This window comes from Myotis lucifugus, unplaced genomic scaffold (genome assembly GCF_000147115.1).
Source record: "Myotis lucifugus unplaced genomic scaffold, Myoluc2.0 scaffold_76, whole genome shotgun sequence".
Taxonomy (NCBI): Eukaryota; Metazoa; Chordata; class Mammalia; order Chiroptera; family Vespertilionidae; genus Myotis; species Myotis lucifugus.
The window spans coordinates 3,507,939-3,534,795 of NW_005871124.1; the positions used below are offsets into that span (position 1 = coordinate 3,507,939).

The following is a 26,857-nucleotide window of genomic DNA, read 5'->3' on the forward strand; positions in this document are numbered from 1 at the left end:
AGGTGCTGGGCAGATCCCATTTAGAAGAACATTTTGTGGTCTAGTAGATAAATGACATAGCAGGATAAATCTGCATTGAGATCCAGATAAAGGAAAAGGCAAATCTGGCAAAAAAAAGGCAACTTGTGAATTTTACATGTAAGATATCCTTGAAGCACGTTAAGAGAATTCAAATTTTACCAACTGAACTAAGATGAAATGGATACCCCAGAGGCATCTGCTTACTTGAAACAATTATTTTTAGAAAGGAAGAGTTTTCAAAAAAATTCACTTAAGGGGTACTTTGGATTGACACCCATATGCTTAAATTTTTTAAGGACACCATTTCAAAGGAGAAATAAAGATTGTAATAGGCAAGCATCATATTTAACCATCATCAACATTACCACTACCACCTCCCCCATCACCATCAATGTCATCATCTTCATCATAGCTAACACTTTCTGAACATTTGCTCTGTACCAGGGACTTTTTCAAAGATTTAAAAAATTTAATTCATTCATCCTCCTCGACAACCATATGAGAAAGATTTACTATTATGTTCATTTTTAATATTAAGAAATAAGGCACTCCTTGGTTAAGAATTGCGCTTTGAATCACACAGCTAGTAATTTGTAAGTTGTTGGAAATTCAAATCTAGGCCCTCTGGGTTCTCACTCTATGATCCCAATCTCTATATTATTAAAAATGGACTAGTTGTTTTATCTTTTGACTTTCCCCTGTACATACAGTTGATAATATATTTTTCAAGAGTATGAGGAGCTTTAATATGATAATGGCAACAAGTTTTCCAGCTGCTGGAAGATATTACCAAAATACCATTGGGACAAAGGCTATTTCTTTCATAGTGAGGGGAGACAGTCTTTAAAATGTATTGTATAATAATTCATGGCTTCTCTTCAATTTATAAGCATTTACCTCTTTTTCCTTCTTGACATCATATTCAACTGTCTCACCTTTGCCATCTTCGAGTCTATATTTTATGTCCAGGAAGCCAGTCACTATACAAGTATTTTCTTTTTCTTTGATCTGTTTCATTTAGACTCATTCAAAATTAATCTATTAACTTAGAAGGTTCCTAAGATACCTCCAACACCATTCTTATGCATAGCTTCAATTTTAAAATTCTCTTCAAGGATATTATTTCATATGATTGCTTTAAATTCCCAAATGTACATATATCAGTGTACATAGAATGCTATGAGCTTCAGAGCTGGAGAACAGAGCAGGATCCCAAGGATACTGTTATCAACAATTAATAAAATGACAACTTAAGGCTTCACAACATGTGCTACATTTCACTTTTATGAGAAGCTCTAGGATTCAATGAACTATATATTCTTAAAATAATAATAACATATGGCATTTTTTATTTCAGTAGGTTTTTGATTAAATGCAGGAATGAAGAAAGATGATTGGTCCTTAATACAAAAAGATGTGTGTTCTTCTTCTGTATCTGCCCAAAAGAAAGAGCAGAGTGATGTCTGGGGTGAATTGACATCTATGAAAAAGAAGAAATATACACATACTCATGTATTCAAGTGTGCACATGTACACAAGTATTTATGTACTCACGAGCAAACTTCTGTAGAATATTACTTTTAAAACAAAAGCCAGATCATGTTACTTCTCTATTAAAACCTTCCAGTGGGTTCCCATAACACCCAGAGCAAAAGCCTATAGGCCCCTGCCATCTAGTACTGGATGTTCCCTCTCTGACCTTCCGGTGTTGTGTTGGGACTTGCGCATATTGGCTCACAAGACCAATTGATTGTGCTCATCTCTTCTTAACTCTGTGTTCAGTAATAATAAGTTGGTTGGTTGACATGAGCCATGGTGAAGTATTTATACCCTGCAAATCCTGCAGATGAGAGTTCGTTTTTTGGTGAAATGACACCTCTGTAGTGAGGTCCTACCTGACTACTTTATTTGAATTTGGATCCCACTCTCTCATACCTCCACCCCCCTCCCCCAATTTTCTATAGCAGTTAGGACCTTCTGGTAATTGTTTATTTTTTTCAAATATGGCTGAAAAGATGTTTTGTTACACATTGCTTTCATGTATATGGGAGATTAAATAGATCTGGTTCAAACCCTTTGTAGACATGGGAACTGTAACAGATTTTGAAAGCCAAAGCTTTTTGCATAATTCAGTAACATGGTAGTTAGTGGAATAATAATTCCAAAATATATTTGAAAATCAACTCATATATCCATTAGATTGAGAGTATAAATTAAAAATTAACATTTTAAAATTTCAGGCAAAGTAATATATGAATGCTTGCTACATCTGAATTAACTTCATTTTAAGAAAATCCATATTTTATACCATTTTTAATTTTGCATTTATCATATTTCTTGATTGTGTCTGTTACTACAAGTGGAAAGCAATATAAAATCAAACACAGTCAATTCCAATTCTATCTTAGGTATATAAATATCTTATTAATATAATGTTTTATATTGATCACATGTTCAGATGATAACATTTTAGATATTCTGGATTAAATAAAATCTATTATTAAAATTAATCACCTGTTTCTTTTTTATTTTTCCATATGGTTACTAGAAAAATTAAATTACAAATGTGGCACATGTTATATTTCTGTTGAACAGTGCTGTTTTACATTTTAATGGGTATTCCCAGATTTCATGTATATGTCAAAGGGGGGAAATGAATGCATTTTGATACCCTGAACTTAGGTCATTTTGAGACTAGTAAACTCTGACACCCCCACTATCTCCTGACAACTCTATGAGAGAGCCAGCACTGCCACTTGGTAACTGGGAAGAAATGGTCTCAGTGAAGCTAAATAATAACCACTGTCCCGTATGCAGGAGCTAAAGACATCAGAGTAGAGCTGAAGAGAAGGTAACACAACCAGAAAGGATATTTTCTTTTCTCTTTTCTATTATCTGTTTACCCTGTTTGCCTGAGCATGTGAGTTTAGCTGTAGCCAAAATCTGATGTCTTAGCCTACAAATAATATAAGAAAAAAATCAAGGAAAAGACTTGATGGGTTGAGCATCCACATGTGAACCAGGAGGAGTTACAGTTTAGTGTAGAAGAAACCTATAAAAATATTTTTAGGGTGAGTTTATTGACCTGGTTCTCCTTGATAAGAATTTGTAAAGCTTTATCTTATCTGCTGTCCTGCAATTTAAATTCTTACTTGGTAGTAAGAGTCCTCAGAGCCTGTTAAAATAGTTTTTTTTCTAAAGAAAACAGACTAGCCTTCCTATAAAAAAATTCTTAGTATCTTCAGTGTATCATAGCAGCCTTGGTAAGAATAATGTTAATCAATGTCTTCCATGATCATTTTTCTCTTTAAAAATTCAAAGCACTAAGCAGGAAAGGTACAAATATCCTTCTTTTGCAAGGAAAGAAATCAGGGCACAAAAGCATAAATGACATGGCCAAGGTCGTACAAAAAAATCAAGGATGAAGCGAGGGCGCGCGCCAGACGGGAAAAATTTTGCAGCTCAGTAATACCAGGATAAGAGCCTTTGAGGTTCTGCGTTTGAACAGCTGCGTCGGGATCCAGGCTGTCTAAACTCAAAGGGTCGAAGCTCAGTCACTAAGCCCCGCTGGAAGCAGTTTGGTTATTGCTAATAGATCTGTAATCAGGAGTCTGCTGCTCAGACAGGTGAGAATCACACAGATCTGCTGGAAACACTGGGCCTAATTTCCTCTCACAGGTCATAAATTCTCAAAAGTAAAGTCTGTATCTAATTATATTTTTTAATCTAAAAATGAGAGAAGCTTTCTATTAAAAAAGTGGAGCAGTACTAAAAACTACAAAGAAGGCAACAAATTGCCTTCTATTTCACCAACCAAGTTTTTAAAAAAAGCTATAACATTCAGTGCATGACATTCCAGACCTCTTTTTTTAAAAAAATAGATTTTTATTGATTTTAGAGAGGAAGAGAGAGGGAGATAGAAACATCAATGATAAGAGAGAATCATGGATCAGCTGCCTCCTGCACGCCCCCTACTGGGGATTGAGCCTGCAACCCAGCCATGTGCCCTGACTGGGAATCGAACCTCCTGAGCCACACCGGCCAGGCATTCCAAACCTCTTTATAAGCATCTAGGAGATAGAAAGATGGATGGATGGATGGATGGATGGATGGATGGATGGATGATGTGGATGGACAACTGAACAAATGGATGATTAAAAGAGAGAGAAAGAAAACAGGAAGGAAGGAAGGAAGGAAGGAAGGAAGGAAGGAAGGAAGGAAGGAAGGAAGGAAGGAAGGAAGGGAGAGAGGGAGGGAGGGAGGGAAGATGGAAGGAAGGAAGGAAGGAAGGAAGGAAGGAAGGAAGGAAGGAAGGAAGGAGGGAGGGAGGGAAGGAGGGAGGAAGGGAGGGAGGAAGGAAGGAAGGAAGGAAGGAAGGAAGGAAGGAAGGAAGGAAGGAGGGAGGGAGGGAGGGAAGGAGGGAGGAAGGAAGGAAGGAAGGAAGGAAGGAGAAAAACAAATATCTGAGAATCAAATCATATTATATTTGCTCTTTTCAATGACCCATGAATGTCTTAATTTAATGGAAGAGACACGCTGAAGTGAAGAAGTGCTAAACTTAAAATAAAAAAGAGAAATATTTGTTCTTGTAAGAGCCCTGTAGCATAAAGTCAAAAGATCATAAAAGTCACTAATATATTTGAGTCTTTGTTTTTTAATTAGCTACAAGTTTGACTTTGGTATAGACTGATTCCATGCCATAAAAGAATATTTCAGTAGCACTTACCTTTCCTATACTTCTTCCCTCCTCACCTTCTATGCATTCTGATTTTATAGATTATATAATTTCACAACATGTAAAGTTTTTTAAAAATACATTCTGCAGTACATTAGGTATTATAATCATAATTCTTTGAGTTCTTTATGGTTAAATCTTTATTTAAATGCATTTAATGTTTAACATCAATTTCACCAAAGCTTATCTATTTTTTCAGTTATTTTGACTCATCATTCGATAATGCCTTAATGTGGAGTGCTGCTATGACAAAATTTTAAACGGTGTGCCATTGGCTTAGTGAACAGTATGCAGGTGGCCAGAAAAGAGATGTCACATGATTGAAAGGTAGAGAAATTGGTAAAGTACTGGCAAAACTGTTGCTTGGAAGACCAAGTACTTACCAACCTTGAAGCTCTAAGAGAAATTGTTGGAATATTGGTGACTGTTGGCTTTTACTTGTACTATGTTTGCTTTCAGCAATGGTATAGCTCTGGGATTGAGCAGCCAGGGTTAGAAACCTTAAGTTTACTTTGCCATCAATTTAAAAATTTTATTATCTAGGCTGCTGTGTTTTTCTGGTTTAACTGTGGCATGGGAATCTTTACTTTTTTAATTTAATTTTATTCAATAATTTTCCCTATTTTTGTTCATTTTCTTTTATATTGAGAAGAGAATCTTTGATCCCACAGTCCAACACCAAATGTACCCCAAATTGTCTCAAATTCAATGATCTAGCCCAGTGCTTTGCATAGTAGTAACTTATATTAAACGCTCAATAAATGTTGGATGATTTAAATAGGGTGTAGGTGTTTAACTAATAGTAACTGATTGGCAAAATATCCACTATATTACAGTTTTCTTATAATATAATGTTATATATCTATTTAAAAATGGTATCAATAAAGAATTTTAATGACACTAGAAAATATTTTGCATACGTAAAAAGCAGACATAATAACTTTCTTTATGCAAAAGTATAAAAATAGGAATCCAAGAATGTTAAATATAAAGAAAATAAGCTATATATGTATGTGTGTTTGTATGTGTATAATCTTGAAGTACAAATAACAGAAGATTATTCATCCTACTTCTAGACAGGTTTTTACAAAATGCAATCAGGAAAGTGATGTGGATACAGGGGCCAGTGGTATAACTAGTCAATTGCAGAACATTTTAAGGAGAGGAGCATCTTGAACTGGGCTTTTCCAAGATGTAAGAGTGTACGTTTGGCACAGAGGAAGGAAGGCTGGTGCTCAGAAGGAAATCACAGAAAGCCTCCCATCCAGGGACAGTGAAAGCACTTGGAAGGTTCTAGATGTCTATACCAAAATATTGTAACCATCGTTACTATTTTCTGTTTGCAGCAGAAGTCAAGAGAAAGACCTGTGGCTCTGTGATCCACAGACGCAGAATCATGTCTAAGCCTTTCCACAGGCTCCTGCTGCTTAGGGAGGGAGTGGCAAGATAGGCTGATACATTTTAGGCCAGTTTGTACTTCCTGCCAATCCCTTGCTACTGCAAGCTGCTGAAGCTCTTTCCCTTATTAGTCACTCTCATTTGGTGACCTGGGTCCCTGTCATTGTATCTCCTTTGGACTTCTTGGCCATCCCCCATGGTAACATAGTGTAGACACTGTAATAGTTGCACAAGATTTAAGCTACAGGCCTGTTCCTTTACTGAATTTCACTCTTGTAACTGAATTCTATACATTCTTTACCTTCCACCTCCAGCATAATTTAAAATTATTTCTGTTACCCAATTTATTCACTTTTAGGTTTATCCAGATGTGTGTGTGTGTGTGTGTGTGTGTGCGTGCGCGTGTGTGTAGAGACTATGTTTACTGATTTTATCATAGTTTAAGTTCCAAATGGAAACTCTGGAGACCTAGAATAAATTCATCTTATATCCCAAAGTATTTCTCCCAATCCAGCCATTAAAGGCATAATTTTCAGCAACTTATTAAATGCCAAAACTCTGCCTGTATTTTCTAAAGAATACAATGAGCACTTCGGTTTCCGGAATAACTTGACCTAAGCTTCAGAATATTCACTAGACAAGTGGATTTCACTTGCTAAAGAGGAAATTATTGTTCTCCACATTTTTGGGGAGAAAATCCCCCATGGCAATAAGACATATTTGTTTCCAACAAATAAGAAATGGAATGGGTGGGAGTACAAAGAAGGTTCGTGAAGCTCATCTCAGCTAGGGCAGACTCTTGGAGCCAGTGAGCTCTGTGTGGCATGTGGGAAGTTCATGTACAATGGGCAGCTGTTCCTGGTGAAATACAAGCGTTTATCTAACCTGCTCCTGGAGACTCTGTCATCATGAGAGAAGCAAGTGCACCCTGTACTTTTGGATCCAGGCTTTGCTGGATTAATGGGATTGGAGAAGGAGATATTAAGAGCCTGAAGGATACTGGACGTTCTGATCTCCTGATTTCTGAGACATATTAAGGTCGTGCATGACAAGACATTATTCATTTGCCCAATGAATATTTTATTTCTCAATATTTGGCTCCAACTGTGTTGCTGTTCCCCAGCACCAAGAGACAGTCTATCACTTGTGATCTCTTTCAGGAAATTCACTGAACTAGTCCTGTCAACAGAGAGCTAGTTCCATCATTCTCTGAATTGATGTGCTTTTTGTGTACTTGCATTTTCAAAGGGTTTGCAGAGTTCTCAAACAACTGAGGGGATGTGTCAAATGCTGCCTCTTCCCTCAGATTGTTTGAGCAATAGCAGTCATAGCAGCAACAAGTGGGCAGTATATTTGAGGTTCAGATGCCGCTTCACTCGTTGAGACTGACTGTTGAGACTGACTGCGTACAACACAGAAGGGTCTTTGACAATAAGCTTGGCTTCTGTCTACTGAGCATCTTCTTCTCAGTTTCTCCAGATAGCAGAAGTTTCGAAATGATTATCAGTATGAAGTTGAACTCTTAATATTAAGTCATGATACATCTTTACATTACCAAAGTCTTAACAGTTTAGCCTTCATGCCTAAAGCAGTTTCATGCGTACTTTGATTAGACTTTAGTTCCAAATTTCAGACTGATAAAAGCTTCTGAGACACAGAAACTTTATTTGCCGATAGTTCAAACTGCACTAAACTTTAGAATTTTCTCCAACTTCTTAAAGTAAAAACCCCAAAGTGCAAAAAACAAACAACAAAACAACCACATATATGCACATACACAAACACGCACACAGTAGATGAAAGAGGAAGAAGTGTAGGTCCACATATAACAATGTTTCTTAAGAATTTTTTAGTTTTTGTCTTTTTCTTTTAATTATGATATAGTGTCTAAACAGGAACAGTTTTTTACAAGTCACTTCCAAGGCATTTAAACAGCTGCCTTCTAAGCTATACTAGCAGAAATTATCATGACTATTTGTCAAACGGATTTAAAGCTTCAGTAGATGCTTAACAATAACTATTAAGCACAAATGGCTGCATCACTATTTTAGAAGTGAAAAAAAACACCTAAATTACACAGATTTGAGTGGAAGTGATAATTTTTCCCACTGATAATTAAATTCCAATATAGCTTGGTACCACATCTTTTATTCACCAACAAGGCTTTGGAAAACCACATTTTAGGAACATAAGATAGAGCTACAGTAGCACTAAAAATGAATGCCACTCAGTCGATAGAAACATTTTTAACAAATAAGAGGCAGACTTATTTGTTAAGAAAGCACATAACAGCACACCAGGAGGTTCCTATTATGGCGCTGGCATGAACACAAATACAGTGGGGCCTTGACTTACGAGTTTAATTCGTTCTGAGACCGAGCTCGTTAAGGAGCTCGTTAACTCAAATTACTCTGTCAACTCAATGCAAAAAATCGGCCGAGAGACAGCTGGTATCTCAAAAAACTCGTTAGTCGGGACACTCGTGAGTCAAGGTCCCACTGTACCAGGGAACCAGAGATACCAGAGTCATCATTTCTTGAGATAGACACCCTTCCTTTGTGTAGCTGTACTGTGAGCTGCTTGCTGTACTCTCTCCATTTTATGGGTAGCTTCATTTCATTACTTTCAATTCTGACCAGCATATCCAAGTTCCTTATCCTAATTTTATTAAGGCTGCACATAAAACTCTGCCTTCCATTTAAAAATCTAAAATATTCTCAGGCTCTGGGTTAAGAAATACATGCAGATCTGTTGAAAAAATAAGACGCAAATAGAATACATATTTGCATATACCATAGTAGTTATTAAAACTTTTTATAGTAAGGTCAAAATGTCAAAAGTATTGCCTACATGACAGAGGAGACAAATTTCTGAGCTACATTCTTTGCCAGGTAGTAGGAGATAGAATGTCATAGCTCTGGTCAATAATTCCATAAATGGATGTGACCATCTGAGATGCTTTTTACAGGCTAAAAATGAGAACAATGAGCCCAGCTGGTGTGGCTCAGTGGTTGAGCATCAACCTATGAACCAGGAGGTCATGATTTGATCCTAGGTCAGGGCACATACCCAGGTTGTGGGCTCCAACCTCAGTGTGGGGATGTGCAGGAGGCAGCCAATCCATGATTCTCTCATCATTGATGTTTCTATCTCCCTCTCCCTTCCTCTCTGAAATTATTAAAAATATATTTTTTGAAAAAGAGAACAATGATAAGTGAGCAAAGAAAGACATGGAGGTGGTGATAGTGGAGAGCAAGTAATTATTTTGGGGAGGACTTCTTAGCTATAGGGACTTTATCAATACTTATTATCATGTAACTCTTCACTGGATATGACCATAAGGAAATCTAATTAGCACCTCTATCAAGATTTTTAAAAAATCTTTGTTTCATATCCTCATTAATGTTTTAATGATCTCATTAGTAAGAATTCATTACAATAAGTTACTATATCAAACATGTACACATATGCATGTACATATATACAATATTTTTAATATTTTATTGAAGAAAAGAGAGATAGAAACATCAATGATGAGAGAGAATCATTGATCATTTGCCTCCTGCACACCCCCCACTGGGGATGGAGCCCACAACCCGGGCATGTGCCCTTGACTGGAATCTAACCCAGGACCCTTCAGTCCACAGGCCCACACTCTTATCCACTGAGCCAAACCAGCTAGGGCTGTATACAATATTTTTAACTTTATTTTTACTGTTAATACTATTGCATATGTTCCCATTCTCCCACTTTGTCCACCACCACCAACCTCCTGTCCCTCCTTCCCTCTGGTCATCAGCTCATTATTGTCTGTGTCTATAGGTTATGGACATTTTTAAAGTGCATTGATATTCCTCCTTTCCTCCAGCAGAGGTCAGAAAATAGCAATACAGGAATATGAAACATCTCTGAACCATGAGAATATTTTAGAGTGATTTTCCCTAAATAGGATTATAGAGGGTTTTATTTTAGTTTTTCTTTACCCACATTTTCTAATTACATTTTACAATAAATATGCTTTACTTTTGTAATAATTAAAAAGAAATAACATTTATTTTAAAATTTATAAAGAGCACTATTAGCATATATATTTACCCTGCTTCCATTCAGAGATACTGCTTACTTGCTTGTGTTTTCATAGCTGCACCCACATTATTTGATATAGTCTAAGAAAGCAGCCCATTTAGCCATCACTCTGTCAAAGTATTGTGTAAGATCATTTCCACAATTAACGACTGTAAGCGATCTCTTTCAAACAAGGAACGTAATATCAGCCATAAGATTACCAAAAACAAACAAACAAAAACATCCTGAGCATAGCTCCTGATTGCCAGGAAACCCTGCACAAGAGTGAATATACTCTCTCGTCATCTACGTTGTTTGGAGAAAACGAAAAGGGATCCCAGTGTTCTGAGAGATAAGTCTCTGTAAGTCTTACATGTTAGGACAGCGGTTCTCAACCTGTGGGTCGCAACCCCTTTGGCGGTCGAACGACCCTTTCACAGGGGTCTCCTAAGACCATCCTGCATATCAGATATTTACATGACGATTCATAACAGTAGCAACATGACAGTGATGAAGTAGCAACGAAAATAATTTTATGGTTGGGTCACAACATGAGGAACTGTATTTAAAGGGCCAGAAGGTTGAGAACCACTGTGTTAGGACAAGGAAGACAGAAGAAATCAGTCAATGTGATCTGTATTTAAAAGCAAGGAAGCCAGGGAAGGATGTTTACTAAGTGCTGCTAATTGATGTTCAACACATTGCACCTTCACCATGCTACATTTTCATTTTTAAACGATGTGTCTCTTTTTCTACTAGACACATGTAGGAACAAAGTGAAAAGGCTTATAAAACAAAATCTGAGTTCCACCAAAACATTTATGAATTAAGGAAATCTTTTACCCACATTATGCCAAATTAGATAGATTTTTCTTTCTAGTTTTATTAAATGATTCATAGTGTACAGTCTGTTATCTGTCCTTCTTGATATTAGCACTCACAAATAATAGAAGTGTGTCAATGTAGCAACATTGTTATATGAATCAAACTGACTTGCTAGTTTCTTCTGTCTCCGAAGGGGATGACTTCTACCATGAGGAATATGCCTATACTGTTTACTTCCATCTGTGGAGGCAAGTGAGGAAGAGAGGAAAGACTGAAATTCAAAACCTCTGCCAGTTCTTCTGTGGGAGACCAGAGGACGGTGCCAGAGTAAGTGAATCTCGGCTTGTCAGAGAACATCAGTGACTTTTTGGAGCAAAGCAATGATGCTAGAAAACAAGGATCAGGGAGATGTGAGAAGAGTCTAAAGACGAGAAACGTGGTGGGATACTGGCATCTACAGAGAAATGTGGGCATAAGTCTAAGAACTTATTAGAGTTAGAGTGTCTAATATTCAATTCTAAGCTATTGGTGTTTCTGTAATTTAACGCTCCTGCCCCTGCCCCTAGCCCTGCATTTGCTCAAAATTTCAGTCAAGTCTGACGTACACAAATGCTCGGGGTAGTCTGAGGGGAATCACAATGAAGAGGTGAATTTCAAACCAGGTTGGCATAGAGCAAAAGGAAGAAAAGAGTCACAGGCCATGTGATATGGATATAGGTGTCATGGAGGCCGGAACCGTAAACCACAATGATCATGAGAATGTAAGACTCAGTAAACTCACAGAAATCTCAAGGGGATCAATGGAGCTTCCCCACAAAGAAATGGAATTAGGGACTTCAATCACTTTTATATAAATCTTAAAAGAAGAATAACTTTAGCTGTTAAATTAGACACTGATAAAATTTCAAAATAGTACCTTAGACATATTGCCAATACTTTTTATAATGTGAAGTCTAGGGCAGCATTTGTAAAACTGCACACAAGCTTTTGTATCACATGAAAGAGCCCAAGGTATTTGATAGATTAGCCACAAATGCTTTTTCTCTATTAGTTTCGTTAAACTTTTTACCAAATGGGCACTACTACTTGGTCAATTACCTTCCTGAATAGGCAGAGAATTCTCACTTACTCCCACTTTGATAACACTGAAAAATTCTCAGAGTGGTTGAAATACACTCATAAACTACATACCTTTGCAAACATTCCGGATTGCAAAAGTCTCTCTGAAAGAATGATCTTCAATTTGCATCAAGAAATAACCACAGAGTAGCTTTCAAATCCTTCAAAGGCTGGCCCAGGCTTACCTTTGTGTGGTGGATCAGACACTCCACTTCATTCACTTTGTAGGTCTCTATTCCTAGCTCCTTGGCTAATCTTAAGATACGATTCTGGGTTGGCCCAACATAGGATCCTCCAAGGTCCACATATTTAACCATTTGGTTCTGTTTTCCCAAGAAAAATATAAAAATAGTTGTGAAAATGTTATTACTAAGATGAAAAATTGGGTTCTATTCTCAACTCCATTCATGTAATTTAAGTTATTAAATCATTTTTAATTTAAGCAAAATTAATTGAACTTTGTATAGGCAACGAATTTCTGAACCTTAACATGGTTTGGTTTTCAGTGCCTTGAGTTTATAATCTCTGAATTGTTGGCGAGTTCTCAATACTTAGTACTTGAGGCTAATTTTGAGGCAGCTAATGCTAGAGGACAAACAAGAAAGAAAATAATCACTTCTTATGTTTTGAATTAGCTTCACATCCAATGACTAAGGATCAAACTCTGAACAAGAAGTGAATAGAAAAGTTCCCTGTGTTTGAACGTGTCAAATCATAACTGGGTACCTCCTGGTCAGCGACACCAGAGAAGGCCCTTTTTTCTGTTTTTGTTTGTTTTCTATTATTTGGCTCCCCCCCCCCAAAAGAATATATATACATATATATGACTAAGCAACCAGCCGACCAGCCGACCAGCTGATCAGCTGACCAGCTGACAGGTAGCTGTGACGTGCACTGACCACCAGGGAGCAGACACTCAATGCAGGAGTGGAAACCACATGCGTGGAAACATGGAACAGACTGATGAATCTCAGAGGTAAGGGGGAGAGGGGAGGGTGGGAAGAGATTAACCAAAGATCTTATATGCATACTAGAGGCCTGGTGCATGGAATCGTGCTCCAGTGGGTCCCTCAGCCTGGCCTTCACCCTCTCGCAATCCAGGACCCCTTGGGGGATGTCAGAGATCTGGTTTTGGCCCAATCCCCATAGGCCAGGCCGAGGGACCCTACCACTGCACAAATCCGTGCACGGGGCCTCTAGTATATTTCTTAAGGGCAGGATTCTTTGTTTTAATCATTGATGTATTATTCCACACACCTATTTATTGGGGCAATACTTTACTGGGCTAGTGCCAAGTGTCATGAGGTAAGAAGAGAAAAGGTATGGAAGAGTTGAAAAAGAAAAAAAAATGGGAGTGAGGCTGTGAGAAATGTTTAGAGTAATTTTCACTCCCTTAGAGAGAGTAAAATGAAAAAAAAAATCAGTTTTGATACCGTGTTTTTCCATTCCATCCTTAATGTCTTACCCGAATGGTGTACGTCCTGCCTCCCACACGGTCCCGGGCTTCCAGAACAACTACATTCAGGCCAGAATCATGCAGAAGTTTGGCTGCTGCCATACCTGGGAGAAAATAAAATAAGAAATCAGAATCAAACACCTTATAAGGATTCCAGATAAGCTCTTCACGCTAGCAGCCAACAAGAAAAGTCCATGTGGCTCACACACAGCCTAATGTTATATTTAACTTACAGGTGCTAAGGTTTCTCAACAGAGACCCAAATTCCAAGTCAGAAAACCAATTGCTATTTGTAGAAAAAACAAAAGGGATTTTATTTTTGGTAAATGCCTCAAATCTTAAAAACAGCTTTTGGTCACTATATCAAAATGTCCATGTTTGAGGGATAAATTGAGTGATTTTACATCAGACAACACGGATAAAAACACAAGGCCCCTGGCTCTGCTGGTGTGGCTCAATGTTTAGAGCTTTGTCTCGTGCACTGAAGGGTCTCGGGTTCGATTCCTAGTCAGGGCACATACCCAGATTGCAGGTTTGATCACAGGTCGAGGCATGTATGGGAAGGCCTCCAATCAATGTTTCTCTCTCACATCAATGTTTTTCTCTTTCTTCCTCTCACTTCATTTTTCTCTCAAATCAGTGAAAAACATATCCTCAGGTGAGGATTAAAAAACAAAACAACAAAAACACAACACCTCACTTAAGAGAAATATATACACCCTAGCAGACTCAGGACCAAATATGGAAGCAACCTAAGTGCCCATCAATAGACAAGTGGATTAAGAAGATATAGTACATTGCCATAACTGGTTTGGCTCAGTGGATAGAGCGTCGGCCTGCGGACTGAAAGGTCCCAGGTTCGATTCCGGTCAAGGTCATGTACCTTGGTTGCGGGCACATCCCCAGTAGGAGGTGGGCAGGAGGCAGCTTATCCATGTTTCTCTCATTGATGTTTCTAACTCTCTATCCCTCTCCCTTCCTCTCTGTAAAAAATCAATAAAATATATTTTTAAAAAAAGAAGATATGGTACATATATACCAAATATGTTTTGACAATGTACAAGTCCATCCAGGATGTAGTATTTTTTTTTATCTCAGACAATAGCACTGTGATGCTCAGAATAATGAACTGAATTTGCTCAGTTCCAATTACCTTACTCATTTGCTTTTATGAGACCAAATAAAACCAAGGAAAGACTAAAACACTGTGCCTTACCAATAAATGAAATAGTTTCAATCGTTTCTTTAAAAAATCATAGTTCTGGAACTTTTATACCCCACTAATGCTAAGGGAAAGAAAGGTTCCTATTGAAATAGCCATGTAGTGCTCATCACATGTGAAAAGCTGGTCTAGAGTTTTTATATTAATTCAATGAATTCTCACAGAAACCCAATAATTAAAGGTACTATTTATATTCGCATCCTATTGCTGAAGAAATTGAAGGACAAAGAGGTGTCCAAGGTCACATCAGGAGCCAGCAGGCAAAGTCAGGCCATCTTCTTTGTAGATCACATTTCTCTATTTTTGCTTCAGGGAGAAATTACATTTCAAAGATATTTTTCACTTTATTTGGATCAATGTGTTTTTTAAAAAAACTTGTATTTTGTTTGATAAAAATCTGTGAAATGTAAGATATGAGCCCACCGTAAAAGCCATAATGAAAAACCAAGGTTTCATTCATCGCCTATTGGTTAACCTAAAAAAAGAAACCTATTTTTTAAAGAGGCAGATTTGACACTTCATTATTTGAGTTAATCCATCTTCTCTCTCTCTCTCTCTCTCTCTCTCTCTCTCTCTCTCTCTCTCTCTCTCCCCCTCCCACCCTCCCTCCCTCCTTAGGGGCAGGCCCAGAGCTTTTCAGTTGGTGGTGGGGTTAGGGTTACAAAGTCCACAGGCCTCCATGCAGTGTGCACGAGTATTGCACAACCCTTATTTAGGAATACAGGGTTTGGATTTCTAACTCCAGTTTCCTAATTTCACCTCTATAAGGGGGGGGGGGGGGAGAAAACATTTCTATTTAGATTCAACATTGCAGATAATTCAGTGCCATTTCTCTTATCAAGCATCAGTTCAACAAATAAAATATGAAATCAGATGCAACCATGGTAACAGCTGTTATCAGGACATTCAGGGGGATCTGCTGCGCATGCTGCAGCTTAAACAAAAGGGTTCAGAACGAAATACAACAGCGCTCATATACACAACCATTTCACAGTCCACAAAAGGTGCAGTTACCCAGTAGTATCTGATAGTAAACATAAACAGTTATTAGAACAGGCTGGGGTCTTATCAAAGAGTTGAATAGAGTTCTAGATGCTCATGTGCCTTAAAAAGTCATAAATAGAAAATGCCAAAAATATCTTTAAATACAGCAATTTGAGAATACGTTGTAAATATCTCACACTTTGTCACACTAATGTTCATAGGGGGCTATTCAGAATTCTTGTTCGATATCAAGAGACAAAAGCTGATTGAAAAAAACAATTGCCCAAGTATCAGTGGCTTAGTCACTGCAGTTTAGGAGGAGGGGATTTTAGAACACCTGAGAACCTGAGGGTTAGTCTGCTCAGGAGATGATTAACATGAAGAAGTAGCTTTCAAGGGATTCCTTGGTAATGACTGCTGGAAGGGCTACTGGTTTGACTGACGCAAGAATAAGCAAACATAAACTATACAAAGCCGCACTGATTTCCAACAAGGTTGTTTCCGAGTTCATTTCTATTTCGGTTGCTTGGAACTTTTAACACATTGTGCCATAGAACAAAACTATGAGAGATGGTGCATTCTCTGCAAAGTCCGGGAATTGTGAAATGCAATATTATTGTGGAAAAAAATCAGAAAGTAGCAGAAGTTTATTTACCCTAAAACATGAAACAATGTAATTGGCACTGTTTAAACACTTAAGCAATCATTTCCTGATTCAATGCAATAACAGTTTTTTAAAGAAAATATCTACATTAGTAACAGCCATTGTCAGAAAGCATTGAGTACTGGCTTTACTCTGTGTGATGTGGTTTACACACAAAGTGCTTCTGTCTTCAGCACAATGCTGAGAGGTATCATTAGCCTTGTTTTCAAAAGAAAAATGGAGGGTTGGAGACATTCATTGATCTGACATAGAGTATACCATTAGTAAATGGCAAGGTCGGAGCTCAGCCCCAAAACTGATCTCTTAGCCACCACCTGGTACCAAAAAGAAAAAAAATACAATGGAGAGGCAGCCAGTATTGAGAGAGGCAGCATCAGGGACAGGACAGTCTCAGACAAGCATCTATCTATGTGGCCGTTTCTGTGATAGGTCATAATAATAAGGGAGAAGCACAAAATGGTCTTGAATGGAAAGAGCCAAATTAAAAAAATACAGTAACTCAATACACTGATGGATGTCAAGTGCCTTAAAACATTCTGCTCTCCAACTAAGTATAAGAATTTTAAAATACTGTTTTTCTCTTAAATGGATATTTAACTTTTGCAACCAATGTAGGATTAAGCTTATAATGACTTTGTACTTTTAAAAAGCTAGTTAAACTTCAGTTTAACAGGCAGGATCAATTAGTATTTCACAAACAAATGATCATTTGCCACTTCCTATCAGAAAGGATATATGTAACCAGATGTTCGTAGCAGCACAATTCACCATAGCTAAGATCTGGAATCAGCCTAAGTGCCCATCAGTAGATGAATGGATTAGAAAACTGTGGTACATCTACACGATGGAATACTATGCTGCTGTTAAAAAGAAGGAACTCCTACCATTTGCAACATCATGGATGGAACTGGAGAGCATTATGCTAAGTGAAACAAGCCAGTCAATGAAGGAAAAATACCACATGATCTCACTCATTCATGGATAATAAAGACCATTACAAACTTTTGAACAATAATAGATACAGAGGCAGAGCTGCCTCAAACTGATTGCCAAACTGCAGTGGGAAGGCCAGAGAGAGTTGGGGGGCAGGAGGGAGGGGAGTAAGAGATCAACCGAAGGACTTGTATGCATGCATATAAGCATAACTAATGGACATAAGACACTGGGGGGTAAGGGAGGGTAGGGGTGTGACAAGGGCGGGGGGGAAAAAAAAGGACACTTATGTAATACCCTTTGTAATACTTTAAGCAAGCTTATAATGACTTTGTACTTTTAAAAAGCTAGTTAAACTTCAGTTTAACAGGCAGGATCAATTAGTATTTCACAAACAAATGATCATTTGCCACTTTCAGAAGCAGCCCCTATGTGCCCATGACAGGCTTCTGATAAGATTATCTATCTCATTTATTGCATCCTAATGGTGCAGGGTCCATAGGATTTCACCTCAAGGAGTCTCCTTCAGGTGAATAATCATAGCATGGCACCCAGGAATAATGGTAGACTAATGCCTACTTCTTCCTGAGTAGTTTACTTGGAAAAAATTTATCAAAGTGATAACTATCTCAATTATTTGGAGACCTAAATTTGGGTTAGACACGCAAATTATTTTAAAGATTGGAAATCAGTGGAGTGGTGTGCAGCATTCTTAGCCTTCTATGCTTCCAGTTTTGTGCCATGGAAAACAGCCCAAGCGTTAGATGCCATAAGAGACTGAAAAGTACACAGTGCAGGTAACAGAGGTGCCTCTTCAAGGTGTCTTTAGAGCAGTGGACAAGTTAGGATTTAGAGGGAAGTGAAAAAAAATCAAAATTACCATCTGCCTCATCCTTTGCTTTGTTAATCTGTCGAATGTCCTTCATATCAAAATCTGATATTTAACAAAATGTTTTAAAATGGAAATTTAATTGTCTTGAAAACATTATGAAACATCTGTATTTTGCTGCTATATAAATGATTCCGTCCCAATTATAAAAAAAATTCATGTTAACTAAAATTGACAATGAAATTCACTGTACCTCAAAGCATCTCTAACTTATAATATTGGTAAATAATATAGGCATTCCTCCAAGAAAGAAAAAAGCCAAAATATATAAACAGCCCTCATCACCTTCTGGTCATTTCTGATAAAGCAATGGTTTTATGAAGTAAAAACAACCAAATGACCTTCTGATAGAAGAACTGGGATTCTTGATGTCTCTAAAGAAAATGCTTTTTAGTTATTTAACACAAATACATGCAAAAGAAGCCTGGGGTGAAAAGAAAACTATTTTCAAATTAAGTGTAATTCATTAAAGGAAAGTGGTATTTGTAGGTGGAATTCAGATAGTAATTGTTGAACTTTCAACACAGAATAGAGAGGCAGGTGAAGATGTCACTAAAAACAGCTAACCTTTTGAGCACTGACTGTGTGCCAGCTTCTACTCTAAGTGTTTTTCATGTAAAAATTTATTTATTCTCCCAACAGCTCTAGGAAGTGTCAGATTTAGAATGTGAGGCACAGAGAGGCAACTCATGTGCCCAAGGTCACATAGCGAACAGGCGGCAGAGCCAGCATTCGAATCCAGGCAGCCTGACTCCAGATAACAAGCATGCCCAGCAGCCTTGCTCATGCTAAACACAGTGGAACACTGAATGCCTTCCATAGAACACCACAGACCATACAAGCCACAGGACCATAGCTAGAACATTCCATACCTGTGTGTAAATTATAAGAAGGTGCATGCTCCTGGCAGGTAAATTTCAAAAAGACCTCCTTCTTTCAGTCAAATACGACTCACCTTGGTTCAAATGGCTTAGTTGGCAAAATGTGGGCTGGGTTGCATGCCCTCTTTCACTGCATCAGCCGGGCACCCTTGTGCAGGATACTGCCTAAACAGCTTATGTTGTAGCCTTGAAACTCAGAAATTTATTTTCTGAACTAGAGGCCTAGTGCACGAAAGTCAGGCACGGGTAGGGTCCCTAGGCCTGGCCAGCGATCAGGACCGATCAGGGCCTTCCGGTTGCTGGCCGGGGCCTCCCTTCGTTTTGTGCCGCCCCCCTGGTGGTCAGTGCACATCATAGCGAGTGATCGAACTCCCTGTCGCCTAGTCAAACTCCTGAGGAGACACTTTACATATTAGCCTTTTATATATATAGATTATGAGAGTTTAATCATCTATTTATGTGTCTCCTCAATGCTACTTACAGTTTTATTAAATGGATTCATTTAACAACAAAGATGACATTTAATTACTTAATCAATCAATAAATAAATGGCTGCAATGGTGTCTATATAAACATAGTATATTTAATCTATATATGTATGTAAGTCTAATATGCTAAGTGTCCCACCATTCGACTGTTCAACCAGTCACTATAATGTGCACTGACCACCAGGGGGCAGATGCTCTGACTGGTAGGTTAGCTTGTTGCTGGGGTCCTGCCGATGGGGACTGGGGAAGACAGGCCAGACACACCCTGGAGCCCTCCCACTATTCCTCCCTGGCCCGATCATACACAGGTGGGGTCCCTTGGCCTGGCCTGTGCCCTCTCGCAATCCAGGACCCTTCAGAGGATGTTGGAGAGCCGGTTTCAGGCCGATCCCTGCAGGCCAGGCCTAGGGACCCCACCAATGCATAAATCTGTGCACCAAGCCTCTACTATAGTGTAAGAAACGAAAATATTTATACACATTGAAACTGATTTTCTCCAATCACATCAGAAATGATAAAGGATACTCCTGACTTTTTCTAGGGGAAAGAGATGGGATGAAAGACAGCCAACCAATAATAACCACCTTACACATGTACAACACAGCGGTTTCCAATATTCCTACACGCATTCAGTCCTTAACACAAATTCTGTGTGGCTGGCATTGTTACTCCTATTTTTCATATTAGGAAATGGGAGCTCAGAGAGATTCAAGGGCTTGCTGAGCATTATACAGCTAGCAATGGCACCGCTAGTGCTAAAACCCAGTTCTGTTTCTGTGTCCTATGTGTTTTTCATGACTCACATTATTTTCTATAACACACAAAGATGTACGTTGTTAAAAAAAAGTCTCAAAGCATGTCAAGTTTTAAAATTAGAATGTTTCTTTATTAACATTCTTGACAAAATATATCTGTAAAAACTGCCTGGAGCCTGTCAGTTCCAATCATTTGGAACTACTCATCATGAGGTGCTTTGGCTGAACAGTTTCTTCCTCCTTAAGTACAGACTGACTCCTCTTTCCTGAGGACATACCAATCATAACTTTTTGGAAAATTAAAACAACACATAGCATAAATCACACATACCAATGTGTACCATCATGGTTATTCTTGAGAAGCAAAGTCAAGAATTATGTTATTCGTATCTTGCCCCCAAATATGAAAAAGATGCCGCATCTTCTTGGAAGCCCTTTGCTCTCTTTTTCCCTAAGATGGTCAAAATATGTAACACGAAAATAAATGGCAATAACTTCTCAAATAAAGACTTTTGCTGAACAAAGCCTCAGGCCATGGGGTGATATATGTTCTTAAAAAGTGATAGACATCAAGCTTTCGTGAGTTACCATAGAAACCTTTCTCCCGATGCTGCTGCTTTGAGATATGAGGAGATTGCCTCCCAACGCCTTTCAGAATATATCTAAAGCCAAAAAAAATGTTTCTTCATCATGCTTTATATGCAAATCATTGCATTTTCCAAAAATGCCAGTAATCATAATGAGTCTTGTTCCATTTCCAAGCTTTTTATCTTTACCCTTTGTTGTTTGAAAAGAGTGGGGTATTTTCTGTGTATTGCAATTGTGGTAGACAACATTTATTTTGCTTTACCTCGATATGGTCTCCCATAAAAACAGGATGCAAACCCAGCAATTACAGTTTGACTTTTTCATGTTTGTGTGTTATATTCTTCATTTAAAAAAACTGTTACAGAAAACTAAACTTTTAATTCACCTGGTCCAAATTCTTTGGGGAATTTGGTGGACTATATGTAAATAAATAAAAACATACTCTTTTAAAAATACTGTTGTTTAAGCATAGAAGATAACCATATGATGCCATGGTCATTTCCTTGACTATGATCTGAGGATGAAATATCTCATTGTCATGATTGTAGCCCTCCTATGGATTATCAACATGATTTTTCAGACTCACAAACACCTTTAAGGTAGAATATAAAATCAGAGAGATACCACACTCCCTTTGGCTCACCCAATTCTTAGATCCTAGTCCCTAAAAGAGCCAGATGTTACAAATGGCCTGAAGAGGGTCAGAGGCTGGCTGGAGAATACTTTCAATACTTCTCTGTTTCAACATCTTCTTTTACCAAAAATGAAATGATAAATTAGAGCTTCAAGAAAGAGGAGATAAAATGTGGACTTTACCAAGGTAGACTTTGTATTTAAATCCACAAGAATCCTTTGGGAGCTCTGTAATTTTAAGCTTTCAGCTAACATTATTTTTGGAAAGAAGTTTTTTCTGATATTTCATACCAACAAATTGGAGACAGGTTGGAAATTCTCCATGTCTGGCCCAAATCCTGCATGTAGTTTGATAAAAGATTTAACAGAAAGCCAAAACAAGCTGACAATGTTTGTGAAGACAAGGTCTCAAATGGAATTCAGATGAAATTACTTATATATTTATTAGGTTCAATTCTTTTAAGGGAAAATTAGACTTTCTAAAAAGGATCATTTTAAATCTCACTGAGAGGCTCTGGATTCAGTTGTCAGTGTTAGAAGACCTGCCACACAAAAATGAACACTAGTGCAAAGACTTCCAGAAAAATAAAATATATAAAATATCTACTGCTGTCTGCAGCTGGGATGTAGTTTTCCCATTCATTTAAAACAAACTCAGTCACTTTTAGCCAGAATATCTAGATTTCATGCTGAATGGTAGGTCCCCACCCTTGCCAATACAACCAATACAACCATCTTAATTCCTTATGTTAAACGGACTGTCTATTACTTCAAGAAGGAAATTTCATCTTTTCAAAAATTAGTCTCCCTCATATTCCGAGTCTGCCATTGGTTAGGCAGTCAAATTTCTCTCTTTCATTCATCCTCAATTTCCTGACCTGTAAAAGAGTGAAAATATTTACTGCCTATGTTATCAAACAGCTGTGAAAGAACTGAGGCAAAATATAAGCTACTGGGCATATTGCCCATTATAAGGTAAATACCCCCCCAAATATCTGTTCCATGAATGAGTCCAATACCTTACGGAGTGTTTGGCTTTGAAATGGGAAGAATTAGGTGCCAAGCCCATTTTGTCTCTTAGGCACTTTGGGATCCTGGGCAAGTAACTTCTGAACTCCTTCTGATTTCAGTTTGTAAAACAGGATGATACCTTGCAGGCAGAGTTGGTGCAAAGATTATGTGCGCTAAATTATTTGCATATATTGGGCCCACTGTTGCTATCTGGTGATAGGCAGGCTGGACTTGGAAATTAATCAGGCCTTTGCTTCTCTGTCACTTCCATCTCCCTACAAGTACTTATTAACAAGATATGGATTTTTGCAGGATCTCTCATCATCCTTTGATTCAGCGTAGGTGATTTATCTACAGATCTAGCGGCATAATTTCCTAGGCTTTAATATTTCTTCAAGCTATGCATCAGAAAAATGACTGGGTCTTAAACTACCTTCTTTTTAACCTATAACAAAATAATTGGATAAACTGTATCATGGACTGCTCAAATGCCCACCAACCATATCAGAGAAGGGTAAAGCAATGTTTTCTCTGTCGATAATTTTTATGAACTTGGAGCACTCAAAGCAGTATCTTTTGATTAATCATCATCAGAAAGAATACTTTAACATCTCTTTTCTACAATGAAGACCATTGTATTTGACGGATACCTTCATGCAATTAAATGAATAACTCCTTGGAACCTTAGTGTGTAATTTCCCACTGTTCAAATGGCTATTTCATACCTTTTCTTCTAAAACGTCCTACATGGCAACCCCCGAGCCTTCTTCAGCTGATGACTCTCTTCCATTTTTTTGAGAAATGAAAGAACTCATTTGTCTTTCCAAAATAAATCCACCTATATACCCTCACCTAAACCTGTATCTCCTATGATTTACACAAAGTGACATACTTTATTAGTTCATACCAAATAGAAAGCAAAAGCAGATTTTGTGGCTATCTTTTTAGGAGACTCAATTATTTTAACGACTCGGTATTGTAAGTAAACTAACTAGTACCCATTCTTAGAAATATTTTTAGGAATAATTAAAGATGGATTTCCACAGTTTTGCCAAGTTTGATTCCTTCCTCTGCCATAAAGGCATTCGAAATCTCATCTTAAAGGTAGGCAGAGAAGTCAGTTAATCCAGCTGTGAAAGATGAAGAGGGGTTCAGTTTGCAAAACAACTTACTCTGATGGGTTTATCAGGATGCAGTTCTCAAAATCTGATGTATCTCAAAACTCATTTTAATGTCAATGTGGCCATCTGATCACAAATGCCTATTAAATTTTCAACCACAAATTTTCTACTCCAAATATTTTCTCATTTATAAATCCAATACAAAAATTTTGCAAGGGAAAAATGTCTTAATATACAAATGGAGTCTCCCACCTGAGCAAGGATTCAAAGATATCTCCAAATATTGACAGTACAATGTCAGCTCCACAACCTTTCTGCCTCACATCTAAAATCTATAGACTTCCCTTTAATTAATAGCACCATCTGGGCACTCGTTAGAAAATGGAACTGCTTCCTCTGCTGAAAGTCATTTCAGCGTCTGATATTTTAGAGATATTATAAGAGCTTAGTTAATTTTTAACTCCTATCGAGCATTTAAATTCTGTGCTTGAAGCATTGGATTACAGAAGAGAAAGATACCTGGTCTATGTTGTGTTAGTTACTTACAGAAATTTCTTGTATTTTTAATGTGTTTTAACATTATGCTCTAACTGAAATATGTCTCTGAGTGTGTTTGTTTATGTTTAAGTACCTTAAACAAGCTCTCTGTACTCCCAAGCTTTGGGCATAGCGCCAAACTGTAAAATCAATCAGAATTCCAAATTGAAAGATGAAGCCACCTATAATGGCGGAGGTCAATTCCACGTTGTTGAAAGGAGGTGTAATCCAGACCTGGGGATCCTGTGACCCTTCACAAATACTTCCTAGATGAAGGAACAAATGAAACTGAAAATGTCAATGTCACCACTTACCCACATTGTTATAAAAATACATTTAAAAACCTTTAATAACAAATTCTAAATCTGGAAAATTATGCTGTGATGTTATGTTCTCATGTGCCTCTTTGTCTCTGTTTGATTCCATGAGTTTTTATTTCTGGGGTTTCTTTACTCTGGGTGTCTTTGTGGGAATGGGGTGTCATGTACATTCTTAGCTCTGTGTCTTACTATGTCCATTTGTATCCCAGATTCCCCTAATTCCGTTGGTATCTCTTAACTGGTCCACATATAAAGCCCATATTCATTTATTTATTTTCCCACTTGTTAACTTGGTTGAAAATATACAGAGATTTGTCGGTTATCTTAGTGCAGGTGAATTTTGAAGCCACTGAGTTCTCCTGGTGGTTTGCAAAAGTAGTAGAATCACAATACAAATTTTTAAATATATTTGTATTGATTTCAGAGAGGAAGGGAGAGGGAGAGAGAGATAGAAACATCAATGATGAGAGAGAATCATGGATTGGCTGCCTCCTGCACACCCCCTACGGGGATCGAGCCCACAACCTGGGCATGTGCCCTTGACCGGAATTGAACCTGGGACTCTTCAGTCTGCAGGCCTACGGTCTATCCACTGAGCAAAACCAGCTAGGGGAGATTTTACATAGAATAATACCACAAGGAAAACACATTCCAGGAAATCCGTGTTTGGATTAGGTTATTTTAATTGCAGTATCACAATCATCCTATGGCTATTGGCCATTCATCCGAGTGTGAAATCTGCACACTGAAAATGGTTGAGAGGCTCACAAAAAACTACATGCACAGCAAGTGCATAATCATTCTCCAAGAGAGAGCATTTAAACATCTTGGCTAAAATGTTTCTAATATTAGTCACCTATCAGTTCAGAAACAAACTTAAATACTGTATTATGGTAGATTAGAGCCATAGCTGCAGTCAAGTAACTGCTGAGGATCTGGATGTCAAAAATGGGATAAGAAAACTCAGGGAAAATGAAGACACTTGTTCATTAAAAATATAATTTTCCTAGCCAACCAGGTACTGTAATAATTATTAATGCATCATAACAACTACATTAAAGTCATCCAGAAAACAGGGCAAACACAGAAGGGCCCAAATGCAATTTAAACCTAAAGTTGTAAATTTAGTTATCAAAGAAGGATTTAATGAGCCAAACAATATTTACTGTGAACCTACTAACTGCAGGCACTGAACCAGGAGGTGAAGAACACAGAGCGCTCCCACCCAGGAGCTTAGAGTAGAGAAGGCAGAAAAGGTATAAAAACAGGTGCCAGAAAGGTGTAACTGGGAGGTGAAGTAGAGTTTGCAGAAGGCTATCAGAGAAGGAGACCCCCCCCCAAAAAAAGTGAGTTTTAAAAGGCGAAAGATTTATGCGATCTGAAGAGAAACCAGAGTATATAAAAAAAGTGAGTTTTAAAAGAAATTCTGGAGGATGATCAAGAGTTACCAAAGTGATAAGTGGGAGGAAAAAGAGCTAGGAAGAGATTCCACATGGAGAAGGGCAAGTGCAAAGGCCAGAGATCATGGTAGATTATTCAACAACATTAAAATGGGCCCTTGTAGTTACAGTGTGAGTGGAAGAAAATGATGGGGGATGAAGCTGCTGAGGTAGGCAGGGCTTGGTCTCCAGTGTGTCAGGGCCATGGACATCACTTCGGACTTTATCCTGGGCTTTATGGAAGACCACTGAAGGGTTTAAAGCAAAGGAGTGACCTCATGAGATTTATATTTTTGAAAGATTGCCCTACCAGGAAAAAAGTCTAGAATGATACATCTCAGGCTGTTAACACTGGCCATCCCAGGAGGGTTAGGATGGGGTGAGGCCCATGGATAATCAACTTTATCTTTGAACAACTTCATTGGCTTCATGTCAGCAACACATACTTTCGTGTAGCTTAAAAATATCAAAGGTGAATTTTTTCCCATTGAAAACAAATTATTCTTCCTTCACTGTAAGAGTAGACTGGGTGGATGAATCCTGAAGATATTATGCTAAGTGAAATAAGCCAGACAGAAAGGGACAAATCCTGTATGATTCCACCTATATGGAGTTCTGAAAGTGCTCAAATTCATAGAGACAGAAAACAGAATGGGTGTTGTCAGGGGCTGAGGAATGCAAAAACTGAGGAGTTAGTGTTTAATGGGCACATAGTTTTACTTTAGGATGATGACAAAATTCTGGAGATGGATGGTGGCAGTGGTTGCACAACA

At 38.0% G+C, this 26,857-nt stretch overlaps 1 protein-coding gene across 1 annotated transcript in view; it reads right to left on the reverse strand.

Annotated features, from left to right (window-relative positions):
- Window positions 1-26,857, reverse strand: part of MAOB (monoamine oxidase B) — a 60,394-nt gene that overhangs the window by 22,461 nt on the left and 11,076 nt on the right. Inside the window, exons 2-3 of the mRNA XM_006090567.3 lie at window positions 13,629-13,723; window positions 12,349-12,486 (exon numbers count right to left, since the gene is read on the reverse strand). Coding sequence (XP_006090629.1) covers window positions 12,349-12,486; window positions 13,629-13,723 — 233 coding nt within the window. The remainder of the gene's footprint in view (window positions 1-12,348; window positions 12,487-13,628; window positions 13,724-26,857) is intronic.